Source organism: Lagenorhynchus albirostris, chromosome 11, assembly GCF_949774975.1.
Source record: "Lagenorhynchus albirostris chromosome 11, mLagAlb1.1, whole genome shotgun sequence".
Lineage (NCBI taxonomy): Eukaryota > Metazoa > Chordata > Mammalia > Artiodactyla > Delphinidae > Lagenorhynchus > Lagenorhynchus albirostris.
The window spans coordinates 40,431,160-40,447,450 of NC_083105.1; the positions used below are offsets into that span (position 1 = coordinate 40,431,160).

The window sequence follows — 16,291 nt, forward strand, 5'->3', positions numbered from 1 at the left end:
TGGAGACTGAGGTGCTTTGAAAAAATTCTCATTTTAAAGGGGGTTCTGTTTCTTTTTATAATCTCTATTAAAAATAAAGCACCACCAGAAAAATTATTTTATGTTAAAAGCATCTTTAGAGCTAAAAGCTTAAAAAAAAGACTTAATGGAATAAAAACAAATAATTAAGTGAATATCAACATTTTATTTTATATTAATGCTTATTTTATAACCATTTAGTCAGAGTTTTCTAAAAATAGTCACTGAATAAATACTTTTCATTTAAAAAGATACACCTAGTGCCTTCAATTTATTTCCTTACTTAAAAGCTATGAGGTCCTTTCTACAAGGAATGAAAAATAAAAATTCACATACATCCCTACTTATGGCATATTAATAGTACAAGCAACATTTTAAAGCTTGATACTTCCGGTGCGTAATTATTCAATTTTCTCCATATATAGACGCCACACCTTGTTGTCAATAAATAATTCCACTTTAATGGCAAAGTAATAATTTAGACAGATACAGGGTGCACATTTGCAAAAAAATATATGCAAGCTGGTTTACAAGCTAGAGGAACAATCAACCAATAGAAAATACATCACCCAGTTATGTCCACTGACACCAAGTACTTGTTGTCGGGGCTTTACAAAGACTACAAAACTTTTCAGATGATTTATTTCACTGTTTCTATTTACATGATATGTTACATCAAAAATGTACAAAATATAAAATGTATACAGACAAATGTTTCACAAACTAGTTTAAGTTGTAAACTAGGCGGACCTACTGGGATGTATTGCAGGAATTTGTTTATGACCGTGTTTGGACTGTGTTTCTCAAAACGGCAGGGAAAGATTAGCAATTTTCTTAGATCACATATTATACAAGGGCCACTAGTCACTCATCCAGCTACATATATTGATGCTTCACCACAGATGTGATCCACGTTTGAGGCTTCAAAGTCAGGGTGACCATTCTATGTGCATAAATTCAGTTCCGATTTCCCTTAGGGCAATAGCACCGTGGAGGACCTATGGACTGAGTGACATTCTGACAACTGCGCAGATGTCTCGTGTTGTTATTGTTCTATAGCAACTGACCCGTGGGTGGTCACAGAGAGTAGCACCAATTGCACGTCCTGAAAGTAGCACATTTTCACATGCATGGGACAAGTCTACACCATGGCCTAGCCCTTGGGTTGATAAATTTCAAACCTGTCCCCTGTGTGTGGTGGGAACTTCTCCAATCACTCCCATCAGTTTTCATGCACTCTCTTGAAAGCCTGTCACGACAGATGCACTTTCAGACATTTTTACTTTTCCGAAAATGGATTGGCTTCATGGACAGTTTTGAAGCATGCTCACTCTAGCACTGATAGCTCCTGCATGGTCATCACAACTGTAAATACAGGACAAACACACCAGATAATAACAGTGTTGAGGGTTTGCATTCTGTATTTGCAAAGTACAGGAAATCTCAGCAAGTGAAACATCTCTTAACACCCACAGGATAAAATACAATTTTTTTTGTGTGTTTATTTCGATTTGTGCAAGTTTTTAAAATGATTATTTACAATACCTACCCAGTAGACTGTGCAAATCTAACGTCCTTTTACAGTATAAACGCTTCCTCATCCACAGTGACTTCACTGCATCAGTGTTCTCGAATGCTGAATTTCTCATGTACAACAATATCCATCAAAACAACATGTTCAAAACTCATAATAATTAAAAAAAAAAAAAACAATAGGGGAGAAAAGCGGAATCGTTGTGCTCATGCTGCATCTAGTGCTTCCAGCTCTGCTGGATAAGAAATCACAATCTCCCGCCTTCTGAAACTCTTTCCCCTAGAGCTGGATGAAATTTAGCCACATGGCTTCGCTTTTAAGTGACAGTCAAAGAGGGTTTCTGGGTTTACTTGAGTATTTTGGAGGATAGGCAAAGCAATCTATTCACAAGGTAAAAATACGGATCTTTCTCCTATCCATTTCTTCAAAAACAAACACAAAAATAGAGAGAGATGAGGCTACTGCGTTAACCGGTGGTGTAAATGAAAAGACAGTGGAAATCACCCATGGTTTAGGATTTCAACCAACTGTTAAACTGTTGTAGAAATTGGTTTTAAGGCAGTGAGACAGCACCATAGGAAATGTTGCTTCTTTTCACTGACAAGGCTCAAACAAATAAAGCCCTAAAAAAGCCTTTTATCAGTGTTGACTAATAATTGGTATAAAACTCTTTTTAAGGGAGTGGGCAGGTGGTTTAAAAAGACCACGGTGGTAAAAACAACCTTATCAAACCCGTGACTCAGACACTAAAAAGTGGGTGGAGCACATCCTGTGATCATGGCAGTTGAATGACACTGGCACTTCTCCAGCTTGTCACAGCAGTGTTTCCCCTGGCGGTTGCACAATTCCATTTGTGCTTGCGGAGGCCTGGCCTCTTCATTTAGGAATGGGGTGAGCGCACAACACAAACACTACTGGGGCTCCGTGACCAGCACCATGTGGCACAAAGGAGCTTGGACGGATCAGAAGAATGGACCCTGCTTGGGGAGAACAGCCCCTCAGAGGAAACCAAAGGAAGGAACAACAACAAAAAAAGGTCTGCATTGTAAACTTTTAAAGAGGAAAAACAGAAAGTCCAGTTTGGCTATCCCATGTGCAATCTATTCAGTTGCCCTGTCATTAGGGTCCTTTCCAGTTGAGTAATGGAGCCTTACATCACTCCACGGATATAAAAATGCCTAGAAAGGAAAGCAAGTTACACTTCTGTGTCAATTTAGCATCTTGGCGGTTCAAACTTAGTTCTACTGCCTCCTCGGAGACCACGGCCCTGGATCAGGGTCCTGGACAGGGTGCTTTCATATTGTCAGTGGTTTAGTGAAAATACCTTACTTTTTAACCTTTTTTTCTTTTTCTAAAGCATAGTCTTTTCCACTAACTTTTTTCACCCTCTAGAGGGTAGATTCAAGAGACGAATCCAGAACGTCTTCATGGTGGCTGGTGCTATCACTGTCGCAGCTTTGTGTGCCCGAGTAATTGGCTGCTTCTTGGAGTTTCATTAGCATGTTCATCTGAAGAAAGAAAAGGAGACATCGATGGAGGCAATGATGCATGGAGGAAGCCAGTCCCAGAAAACACACGGCCCCGAGCCACACGGACGACCCATCTCATCCCCTCCAAGGGAAATGGAAAAAAATTTTAGATTTTTACTAGTTGCCCCTGGCTCCTACACGGTTTCTCCCAAACGTGACTACAACAGCAAACCATAAGGACAAAATAGGGCCTCCGCATAAGTCTTTTATTTGCAGTTGTAAATGAATACAGCTCCAGCAGGGAGAGGGGAAAGGAAACTGTATCACAGCTGGACATCTGGGCTCGTGGCTGGAGAGTACACCAAGCCGCCCAGCTCTTTGGCTGCGAGAAGCAGAAAGCACTGAATGACAACTGAAAGTCCTGAATGTTCCTACAGGCGGATGCACACACGGGCTCCTGGACACGGTCCCTGGAGAGGAGGTGGGGATGGAGTGGAATGGAGCCCCCCATCTGCTGCTTAGGAGCTGACTTTGAGAGGTGACCAAATGAAGCCGACCATGAACGTTGGAAGAGGGAAAAGGGAAGAATCACTGTCAAGTTTCTGTGGTTGTTGAGTGTCTGGCTAAAATATGATGGATAACTCACTGAAAACTACAACCACCTTCTGGAACAAGAGCGGCTGTCTCAAGTTTCCCAGCCTTATAGGACAATGGCAACGTTTGTTCTCATAAAAGGGACGTAGGTGTGAAAGCAGCTGGGGAGAAAGACAGCTAGCATTTCCATGTATTAGAAAATAAAAGGCAGCCACCTTGCTTGGATTTTGATAGATCTGCAGATCCACCGGTAGGGATGGAAAAAGAAAGACTGTTTAAAAGTGAATCATGAATAAATGGTTCAACAGTTTTAGAAAGTGCAGAAAAAATGGCACATGCCTTCGGGAGGGTTGTTTTCTTATCAAGGGTTTCTGTAAATTGTAATAATGTTTGTATTGTTTAATGCATGCTAACTTTGCTATTTCATAATGTAATCAAAGTTTTTTGGGTTTTGTTTCCAACTTAGAAATACAGGGAATCTGATCCCAAAGAAAGGAGAAATCTAAAAAGGATTCCTTAGTCATATGTTAGGCTCTGCATGCTTGTATGCTCAGTGTAAAATGTGTGTTCAAAAAAGAGCTGTGAAATAAAATGACAAACTGGTAATTACCAATTCCAGCAAGGATGCCTTTCTGACGAAGAAGCTACAGTTACAGCATATTTTAAAGTCATTTTAATATTCTTCAGGACAATATTTTTCAATATAATTTTTTGTCTAATTCCCTGAATTTATTAAACTAGCTACATAAAGATATGAAATTAAAGTAGTTGGTGATAACCTCTTAAACCCAGTGAGTCAAAAAGCTAAATGTCTCCATCAATATACTGTTTCTCTCTTGCCCTCTCTCTCCTCTCTTCTTCGTTTCTCTGTCTCTCTCGAGCGTGTGAGTGCATACACACACACACACACACACACACACACACACACACACACACACACACACACACACACACACACACCCCTACCTTCATGCACATTCATATTCTCTTTTTCCTTTCTTTTGTCAATCCCTCCCTTATTAGTAGCCGGCTGTATATTCAAGCATCTGGGTGAAGATGATTTGTAAAAGAGAATTGTGTTTTGAGCACCTTCCCAGAGCAGAAATGGTTTCAAGGGTTGTGCTTCTATCTCAGTCACAAATGTTTGAAATCACTTGAATGCTGACTGTTGTAAAAGTTTTACCGTGTAATAACAGTATTATTAAGGTCTTAATTTTTGAAAATGGTGCCATATAGTAAATATGTTCTATTAGAATAAGTTCAGAATCTCAGATTCATAATAAATACATATGAAGGCTTTACTCTGCCTTCTCATAGGGTTGCTCATAGGGTTGTATATTCAAGTCAAAGGAGATTACAAGAGGGAGGTAAGGTTCCATACCATTCAGCAGTCACTCGGATAGATCATTATTCTCTACAAAAGTATTTCCTTGCTCTCTTCCCCCCTCCTTCTTTCCCATACCCAGGGTCAGAAATATAACGTCTTACAGTTGTAACACCTCCGTCAGGTCCTTATCATCCCTGGTATTTACACATCTGCTAGTCTCCCAGCCTCCATCCTTCTCCTTTAACCTGCCCTCTATTCTATTATCAAGGTGATCTTTATAAACTGCAAATCTAATGAGGTAAGTCCCTTGCTCAAAAACCTTTGGTGGCTCCCCACTGTCTGCGTGATAAAATTTTAACTTCCTACAAGATAAACAAGGCTTCACATGATTTTACAATTGCAGACTTCTGTAGCTGTAATTCCTCCCGTCCCTTTTGTTCTAATCCCAACAATTTGTATACAGCTCCCTAAACTCATTATTTTTACTGTACTGTTCCATCACGTTTCACGTGCTATTTTCTTAATTTTGGATCTTCCCCACCCAACCCCATGATGTTCTATTCATCCTTCCAGACCTAGCTCAAGCCTTTCCTCCTCTGGAGCTTTCTCCTAATCACTTCCTCAACAGACTCACAACTCTATCTAGGATATATCTATCTAGGATATACTTCTATCATTATTTTACTATAATTTATATATATACATGTCTCTCTCCACGGCTGGACTGTGAGCTTCTTAAGATCAGAAATGAGATCTAATTTATTTTCTGATCACCAGGTCTTAGCCTTGAGTACATACTTATTATTTACTAATATTTACTGAATGAATGAAATTAATGAGTTTGTTGACGATGAATACACATTATATTTTTAAACACTGTGAGATGTGCCAAACACTTGCATCCGTGTTCAGATTCAAAAATATATTACTGACATTAAATAGTAGATTTTTTTCTGATTTAGATTGGACTGCAAATAGGTTTTTACCTATGTCAATAATTATAAAAATATAGAGCAATAAATGCAGAGAGGTACTTACTTCTCTATGAGAATGTGCCTAATTCAAAGATTTTTAGATGATAAGGTTTTTGTCATTTAACATGTCAGATATCATAACCCCTTGTTCCTTAAGATGTTTAGGTGAGCAGCAGGTTAGGAATCAGAGATATTTTTTACCCAAATTCTCATTCAAAATGTGGAGATCCTGATCTCTTTTCCATACTAGAAGACAAGAGCATTCTGAGCCAGGGAAAGGAGTGATTAATGGGTTTAGCTGACCAGGACTATGGGAATTGGGAAAATTTAAGATATCCCTTAAATGTCCCATACTCTGTAGAGTAACCCTGAAAACAAACCTTATAAACACCTCACCTTTATCAGGAACTGTATTAAAATCTGCAAAAGGAGAACTGGAATTTATAAAAAATTCAGAGGAAATAACCCATATTTGTCCTCTAAGGCTTAATTTTACTCTATTACATTTTAATCATCCTATAAGGAATTACTTAGTGTCTGCTCACAATTATGCAGAATTCAAACCAATTCCACCACCACTGTTGATTTCTAGCTACGTATGAGCTAAAGGGCCAGACACTTGTTATAAAAATACAACTCCAGGCCCTTAAGAAGTTTATAGCCTAGATCAAAACTCCTAAATAAGAGATACCTGGGCTCTAAGTAGGTCAATGTTTATATCTCTGTGACTTTATGGAACTTCTTGAAATAGTATGCAAAATCTTCTGTGTGTGTCCATTTTGTTGGGAAAAAAATCATGAAACTTTATCAGATGGTTCACATATAAACCCCCAAATATTCAGAATGATCAGCTGAAATGATGACGACATATACATGTCGGGGTTGTTGGTATAAGGGTATTCCACAAGATAGCAAGTCATTTTCTGTCTTTAGGTGTAGTTATAGATTATGATTTTAATCATTTCCTTTTTTGTTTGTTTTAAGTAACATAATGACCTTTATCTCAGCATGTCTTCTTTCTGTATTGGTTTCCCAGTGATCCCTTTAGTCAGAGAATAGTAAGCTAACAAACACATTACGTTTGATACCAATCTATGGAAAGTCATCTCTAAAAATAAAATATACATACAAAAATAAAGTCATTTTCCTATCATGTACTTAATATTTTCAGAGTATTCATACTTTGGAGTTTTACTGACTTATATTAAGCCTTTCATGATTGCAAACTGAGCAAGGCAGAGAATAACATCCCTTTGATTTCAAGTCAGTTTATTCTTCCCTACTGTTGCCAACAGAGGACTAATTCTAAATTTAGTCAGATACGTGTAAAACATTCTTTAGTTCTTCAAGCATACATTAGATTATATTCTTTTGGTTTCTTTCATTTTAGAACAAAATTCAGTTTTCTCTTACATACCTAATGAATTGAGTACTGAATGTTTAAAATTTATTGATTTATTTACACAATTTTCTGCATAAAAAAGAATAATTATGGTCGCAGAGTTCAGCCTGGTTTCAGTGTTTTTTGATTATTTTTAAGCATATGAGTTTGGTCTTTCATTTTAAGAGTTTCACCCAATGAAACTAGGCCAAAGGTAAAAATTTTAAAACTGAGTACCAATATCAGGACAGTTTCAAATATTACCTAGGATAACTAATGTCTCTGATGCATAAATACTAATGACCGCACACTATAGTCAAGATTATATAGGAGGAACCAAACATCAGCTTCTTACCAGGGGATCCCCCTCTGTGTCAGTTTGTGGAATGTGCTTTGAGGTTGTAGCTTCCTTTGTGGATATGCAGCCCTCATACCCAACATCTTCTGGTCTCAGCTGAAGTAATGCTGGGCCCTCCTGAGGCAAAGATGCTGAGCTCCATGGGTATGTATCAAGCACCCACTTTGAGGGATCTTCCCAGGGTGCTCGTTTCCCATACATCTAAAAAGTGATCACAAATTTAGCACATATCAAATGCATTTCTATTCAGTACAAAAGGTGACTACTAATTGATTGATTCCTTTGCACACTGAGTTCCTATGGGACTCAGGGGAATGAAGTGTCCATACACAATTTTCCAGATTTTAAACATATATCTCTCTATATAGTTCACTTAAAACTTGAAGGCTAGACAAAATAAAGCTTGAGACAAAATAAAGCTGAACATTTGGGATAGATTATCAACATTTGGGGGAGAGCATGAGGGAGCTTTATTTTAAATACATGAAGAAATGGCTGCCCCATTTATCTTTGTTAGTAATTTTACAAACTAAAAGAAAGCTCATCATTGAGAAAGGAAAGTTCCAGTAATGGAAAAATTAAAAAGCTAGACACTAAATAGCTTTCTTTACTAAAGTGCACTTTGGAAAGATGGTGAATAAAAGAGACTTCTTTTCTCTGTCCACTTCATTCTACTCAAATTTTTCCTTGAAAATAAGAATCCTTTCTCCGACAACCATTTCCCTCAGATTAACTTCCTCTATAATCTCACTGCTTCCCATTAAAACTCTTTTTAGATTTTTTTTTATAAGGCCACTAGTAAAAGAGGAGAATCATGGGAAATGAAAGATTTGTCAAAACTCATATGGAGGGAGAAAATTAATAGAAAGAGATTATAAAGCCTGGTTAAAGTACTGGCAGTGGAGTAGAGGGCAGATGAATCCAAGCGATGTTAAAGAATTTTTAAGCTGAACGCAAAGCCAAAACCAAAGTGGGAAGGGCACACTGAGGAGAAAGAGGTTGATGGGATTTGGTAAAAAAAAAAAAAAGTACAAGCCACAGGGGCACAGAAAGAAAAGTTAAAATTAAGAGAAGAGGACAGTAACATGGGTACGCTAGTTCTTTAATGGACTCTCCTACTCCACTGAGGGCAATCCTGGTTACTAGGTGTATACACATCTTGGTCGTGGATGGCACAGAACACCGTGTTAAGTGTTCTATGTGCCTTCTTGTGGTTCAGTGAGACAAAAGCAAAATGGCGGACATTGAGGCCATGAAAGCCCATGGCTGCCTTGGAACTGTCTTTTGAGTTTTTCCTGGAGAAGTTGTATGACATTGTGGCAGCTTGTCTTAAGAAAAAAAAAAGTTCAGGTCTTGATAGCTGTGCATTTCTTTAGATGATGGTAGGGGTGGCAATGGTTAGTTTTTTTTTTTTTTTTTTTTAATAGTTCTCTTCTTTTAGAGCAGAAAATTTCTCTCAGTTAAAAATCTACTTTATAGAGGATGTAAAACATAGCTTGCTTTACAACTTAAACTAATTGAAGGAAAGCATATAATTCTTGGAAAGGAAAAGATGCCAGCCTTTTAAAGAATCATCAGGGACAGCAAAATTGGGGGTGACCAATAGAAAGCTAAACAGGCTCAATTCTATATTTCAGAGTAAAATAGATGCTATAGAAGAAGAATTGAAAGAAATGAAATTTAAACATTCAGAAGGAGATAATCTGATGGTTGATGTTTCAAGAAAGATAGAATCATCAGAATAAAAATTGAAATCCAGTGCATCACCAGTGTTTTTTTCAACTAGAACATCTGGTAAAGTGTATTCCCCATACGGTTCTCCATCAAAGTATCAGCCTTCATTTGAAGAGAGCTTTTTCTGTTCCTCTCAACTCAGATTTTCATCTTTGTAACCATGCTTTGTTTTTCCACCTCTTGTTCCAATGCATGGTTCTTTGTTGCCAGGATATCCAAGGAAATGGTTCATGACATGTGTGATTCCTTTTTTTCCTGTTCCTCCGGAAGTCACATATGGACCATCCCAAGGACATCATCTGCCAACAGACTTCTGGTCCAGCATATCCTTCAGTAGCAATGAGAACTCTCTACTCACCAAAGGGTTTTCCTTTTTCTCTCAAGTGCTGAATTCCTCCTGCCTCCTGCCACCAACCCCCACCAACATCCAGCTACTCCCTACATCATGGTTGAACCAGCTTTCACACTAACCTACTACTAAACATCTAGAACCACAGCAAAAAACTTGAGATCTTTTAATCCCACCTCAAAAAATTTTTTTGAAGTATCTCTCAGTTTGGGAAACTGGTATTACCTTAGTGATTATGCCTTTGTTTAAATGGAAGCTTTATAGTATGATAATTCTCAGGACAGTGTTTTATAAATAATATTGACTTAAATATTAAAAACACTATGTAGTTAAAAAAATGAGATCTAAGGATTTTTAGGTATTATGGTTTTTGAGTTTTTAAAACGCTTCTAATTCTTTCTAGATATTAGCAAATGAATACGAAATAAGGAGAATTTCACATATAAAGATTTGGATCATAGTTTATTAATACTGAAATAGTATCTAGAGAACAAATAATTCATTTAAATACTTATTCTAAAATTATGACTGTGAATATTTTAAATACATTTTCATAAAAAAAAATATATATATATTTTTAGTAAAAATGGTTGAAATCAAGAGACCCAACTCACATCTGAGATAGCATAATAGTTTTAGAGGAATCCTCACATGTGCTATGTTATACTTGAAAAATAAAAACCTTTGGTAGAGTCTTTAATTTTGTTGGAGACACTTTCTGGGGCTAGTTTGGCTTATACCCTTAAAAATATGAAATTGAGTTACTTAAATATGGATTAGAACCAATTGATAGCATTCTCTAGGATCATTACCTCTGAATTTTCAGAACACCCTCATAATATGATAGTTCTAAATCACCTTCTACTAGGTGAGGAAACCATGATGGTAAAAGGAAGCAAAATGAAGTAAAATAGAAAACCAGTTTTTCAGACAGTAAAATAAAGACTTAACACAGTAATGCAGATGACAAAATGTGAAAAGCATGAAGTATGTCTTGATTCTAGCAGCCGTTGTGATAACCAGAAATAGAGATGCCTAAGCAAAATACTACCTAAACCTTAGCTAAGTTATTGTAAAGATGCCTGGATTTTTCTGCCACAAGTGTGGTAATTATACAATATCAATCTTAAAATATTCACACGTAAGTTTTATAATTCTACAATTTCGTGAAATTTCAACTTCAACATAAGGAAAAAATCAAGAGTGATGGAAAAGGGATGATACATTTTATTGAAGAAAAAGGGTTTTCTTATTAGTGATATATTTTGACTTCTTAGTGAAGAGTAAATAGAAGGGGTGGATGACAGGTGGATGACAGGGACAGCAGGGGCGCTCCTAAACCCGCCTGCCATAGATTTTAAAAAGTCAAATGCCTTAGATTTAGAGCACTCTCATAAATAGTAAAGGATCTTACAAGTGACGTTAAAGGGCTTCAAACAAAGAAATATCCTAAAGCAAGGAAACTATAAGCAAAAACTACTTGTTGCAGATTAGATAAGAAGGGAATAAATGATCAAGGTCCATATAAACATGCCTTTCTTATAAGATGCAGAACTGTGCAATTAACTAACTATCTAATAAGCACAGGTCTGGGGACTTCCCTGGTGGTCCAGTGGTTGAGAATCCATCTTACAATGCAGGGGACGCTGGTTCGATCCCTGGTCAGGGAACTAAGATCCCCCATGCTGCAGGGCAACTAAGCCCATGTGCCACAACTAGAGAGTCCTCGCGTCGAAATTAATGACCCTGCGTGCCACAACTAGAGAGAAGCCTGCGCACTGCAACAAAGAGCCCACGTGCCGCAACGAAAATCCCGGGTGCTGCAACTAAGACCCAGTGCAGCTAATAAATAAATAAATAAATATTTTTAAAAAAACAGGTCTGTAAACACCTATGGCAATAAATTTGGCCTTCAATGTGTACTTGTTAGAATAACTGTGCTTTCTCTTTCTCCTACATATTTATTCTCAGAACAGAAAAAAAGTAGTGTATACTATTTGTTCTTTCAAACTTTACCACTATATTTACATAGTTCATGCCTTATTTTTCTGCACAAATACTCAGAGAAATGAATTATTTTTGCTTTTAAAGGATGATTTTTTTCACTTAGTTTTTTAAAACAGTAAAGAAAATTGAGTACTATACCTGCAGACCTTCTCTCACTGCCTCCAGAATATAAGGTACCAAAGAATAGTTCCAGAGATCCATGAACCATACTCTAGAACCTTCTACATCCATGGGGCAAGGAAGGAAAAGTCGAGGACCTGAGAAGAAACAAATAACAAAACATTTTTAAGAACCATTATATGTAGCAATCTAAACCCATATTTAGACACCATTTGGGGGGAATGTTTCTTATAGGATTCTTAGAAAATTATAATCTTGGCCAGTTTGATTATATTAAAGTGTATTTCACTGAAGACCCAATCTCCAGGACCCTCCTTTCTTTTTACACTAAAACCTTCATCTAAAATGTAACATTTTAGCATCAGGAGAAACCTTAAAGGTCATAATCCAGTCAATCTGCCCCATTTTACAAATGACAAAACTATGCTGGAATGAATTGTCAAATACAAAATATGTCATTATTTGCAGAAGTGGGTCTCTGCCTTGGTCTTCTGATCACAAATATAGAATTGTTCTTTCTAATTTACCCTGTGTCTTTAGTGAGTATGTCTTTATGATCCACCGCAATGGGAAAGGGACATTTTTTTCATGCAATTTAAGAAGGAATACAAAAACAAACATCTTTATGCCAACTCAAGAAAATAATTCAAACAATTTTGTCTTCATGAAAAATGTAAAACACTTAAATTATCTCTAACTAAAATCTTCTCTCACAACTATATTTGATATGAGCCATAAGCTAATATTTGTTTTTAGCATAAAGAAAGGTACTCTAAACAGACACAATTTATTTCAAATGGTTATCTGATTTTTAGATATTTGTCTATATTAAACTTATTCGATGTCAGTAAAATCTTAGTAAACCATAATAGTCAGACAAAATGAATCTAATTAGAAATATTTATGCAAAGCTTGGAAGAAGGCAAACTTTCAGAAGGAAAAAAAAATGAAAACTTAAATCTCTGGAAGTTTGAAAAACATTAGCTTCACTTGTTATTTTCTGCCCTCCAATCTGGCCATCTTTACCACGTACTCGTAGTTCCTGGAAAATGGCATATTGCAATTTTGGAACTCACCAATGGTAACATCAGAAGAACTGTGTGTTTCCAAAAAACTGTTGAGATGATGCCATGTCTTAGGAATCCAATCTATAATTTTGACTAGGTCATTATTGCGTATGTTCCTTTCAATTTCCATCTCTATCAGTTTCCTTCGAAGATATCTGCCTAAAAAGCCTTTTACTGGTTCTGTGTGGTTTGCACATAGTACCCACCTACAAAAAGAGAGAAAAAAACCAAAAACTCAGAAATCTTTATATAAATTAAACTTTTATATAAATTAAACTTTAAGTCTACAGTGATTCTCTTTCCAATATAAAGTAATAATGTTCCTAATTTAATTGGTGGCCATATGTTAATGATCAAAGGGATGAGAAGGTCTATTAGCATTAGAGCTATACTGTAACTAACTTTTCATCTTGAGCTAAAGAGAAGCTTATGTGCGTCACAGCAGTGAGTGGGCATGTACAGGCTGAGCACTCTTCTGTAGGAGAATCACAAATCCTGAAATAGGAACTGTCTTCACATTTCTCACACTTAGAAAAAAAGTGCTCTACTTTAGCCAGGACATAGTGAGCAGAAAAAACATTTCTTTTTTTCTTCTTTTTGAAAGAAACACTTCTGATTACAGATTGAGGATCACAAAATGTCTGCTTGAGAAAGAGTGTCAGAAGAAGTGAGAATTATTTTCACACCCCAGGTCACCAATGGCAGGATTTCTCAACGTACAAATGGAAAAAACAATAACCAAAAGCAAACAGAAATGAGACAATATTAAAAAAATTCAATTTATCTTCACCTGAAATTGTGATGCAGCTCTAGATTTGGTGATGAAGAAACTCCCTGATTCATTGTTCCAATAATATATGGACTGGGGAAAAAAAAGAAAATTTATATGTACTAAAGGTAAAAGAGATTAATACATTAAAATTGTCTGCGAAAACAATTTAGATAAATATGGATTTTTCCATTTTAACATTAGGCTGTAAAAGGGTAATTTTGTAGTGTTTGGTTGGAAAATGACAAAGATCACTGAACTGGAAATTAAGATTTGGGGTTCTAATTTCAGATCTGGCATCCTAAGCAAATCATTTTCCCTCTCTAATCCCATGTTTTCTCATCTATGAAATGAAAAGATTAGACAGAATAATCGCAGTGATCTCACTCTACTCCAACATCTTATGATTCTTGTGCTTATAATCTAATTCATTAATTTTTTTCTTTTGTTTCATAATTATTTCAAAGGTTCTTAATAACATGAAAGAATTTGTATTCTTGTTTCAATATTTATTTTATGCTGATTAATTTTTAACATTTAAAAAATCTCTAGCAGAGATAACTGGGTTACTTGCACCATTAAAACTAACATTTATGTTGTTGTTCTTATATGTCTTTTTTTAGAGGCCATACTATAGTGAATCTTAAGTGGGTTTTCAGATTTTTTTTATACCCTACTTTAACCTTTTCTTTCATGTAAATAGTTAAAAATTAGAATCACTAGTGGAGAGAGGTATATCTGAATGTATTAAAATTATTTCTATAGGAAGGCTGAATTTAAACTTTAAATGGACTAAGAGTGAAACAAGAGCTCTATAGCTTCGTTCTAGTTCTTAATTTCCCTGATTCAAACATTCCATCATTGATAATGGTCTCCCAGACTTCTAGCATACCTGTAGAAGGTAACATCATCAAGTAAGTAATGTTGCCATAAAAGTGCCTGGGACGCAGTTGTTGAATGAATAAATAGATGTTCTAATGAACACACAGAGGTTCTTTGGAAATATGGTATAATAGTAATGAAGGCTTCTCAAATTAATAGCATCCACTATGCGTCTTAAAAGGTATAAAGGCACAAGAATGCATATTTGATCACCATTTTTTCATATCTTATCACTCGAAATATTTCACAAGCATACCATTTATTGTATTTACAGTTGAGAAAACCATTGAAGATATCACTCAAAGAGCCCACATGATGAAGATTATCAAGAATTATTACAACTGGAAGCTCTACACCGTTATTATCCGCACTGCATTGTTCAGCCAGGTTAGCTAGATATTGTTGCAATTCCTTTAAAAAAAAAGAAAACAAATATGTTAATGAGAAATTTATACCAATGGAAAGCAATTCATAGTTTAGGAATGATACATTTTGTCGTCCATCCAGGTTCTTTGATTAAAACTCACAGATCATTCCATTGATATAAAACCTTACTCTACAAAGCAAAAAAACATCCAATGTTGAGAGGATACACTTTTAAAGGAAAGAGAAAAGCCAGTACAGGACACCTGAAGTAAATATAAAGCTGTAAACACAAGGACACACTCCTCAGTTGTTTTCTCCCTGGAAGAAAAGTGAAAAAAAAAAGAATTCTGGATATGAGCTCTTAGGATAAACCACAAATACTGAGATTCATTCTTGTTTTTGGTATTACAATGATAAAGATGGATTTTAGCAAACCTTATAATTTCAAGTATACACTAAATCCAAAATGGTACCCCCTAAGTTTCCAATAAGACTTTAAATATTTTAATTCCAATTCATTTTGATGAGGTGCATCTGAAAATACAGGCCTGGGACTCAAATAAAACTGTGGTTGGTTGGTTGGTTGGTTGATTTGTTATTTATTTATTATCTGCTTGCAATTGTTGTAATTTATAACAACAGACAAAATGTGTTATAGTTCATTAGGTCACTTGACATTAGCATTTAGCATTTATTAAGCTTCTTGGTTCTTTACAGATATTATTCCTTTCTAATAGCTTTTAATCTAAATATGATAACCAGTTCACTGATTGCTCTCACAGATGGGTAGGCCAGAAATATAATTAGATTTCTTAGAATTATCCTAATCAGTAAGAGCATTTCCATAATATTTGCATATTCACAATGACATTTTCCATTTGTACATCTTGAGCAGGGTTAAAAAACAATTTCATGATGGATCTTGAATAATGAATAGAATTCCAAATGATAAGTACGTAGTTTTTTACTCTTTCAACACAGCTTTAGCAAGCGCCTACTATGTGCCAGGTACTTTTATATTACTTTTATATTCAGGCATTAGAGCTGATAGAAAGGCAGGCCAACAAGAAGTCTCAAGGCAATGTGATAACTGAAATGCATAAAACACTATAGAAAAACTAAAGAGAGGCATCTAATCCAGATTTAAGGTTCATAGAACTATAGCGTATGAGGGCAGGAGCTGTAATTGAAGAATAAAGAGTAAAGCGTAAGAGGTGGAAGATACGAGTGTGTGATGTGTTGGGAGAAATACTGGTGTTCTGCTTTTGCAAGAGAAATGGTCCATGGCAGTAGTGATCTCAATGAAAGGGGAAATCGAAAAGACTTTGAATCCATGCAGAGG

General features: G+C 36.0%; 1 protein-coding gene across 4 annotated transcripts in view; it reads right to left on the bottom strand.

Annotated features, from left to right (window-relative positions):
* Positions 1 to 453: 453 nt before the first annotated feature.
* Positions 454 to 16,291, bottom strand: part of NAV3 (neuron navigator 3) — a 364,503-nt gene continuing 348,665 nt past the window's right edge. For 3 of the 4 annotated variants that reach the window (XM_060164531.1, XM_060164532.1, XM_060164528.1), the window contains 6 exons: positions 14,840 to 14,994; positions 13,723 to 13,794; positions 12,942 to 13,138; positions 11,884 to 12,002; positions 7,653 to 7,856; positions 454 to 3,060 (listed from right to left, as the gene is read on the bottom strand). In XM_060164531.1, the coding sequence (XP_060020514.1) occupies positions 2,941 to 3,060; positions 7,653 to 7,856; positions 11,884 to 12,002; positions 12,942 to 13,138; positions 13,723 to 13,794; positions 14,840 to 14,994 (867 nt within the window). In that variant the 3' untranslated portion in view covers positions 454 to 2,940. The remainder of the gene's footprint in view (positions 3,061 to 7,652; positions 7,857 to 11,883; positions 12,003 to 12,941; positions 13,139 to 13,722; positions 13,795 to 14,839; positions 14,995 to 16,291) is intronic. The other variant, XM_060164530.1, reaches the window with a different exon arrangement.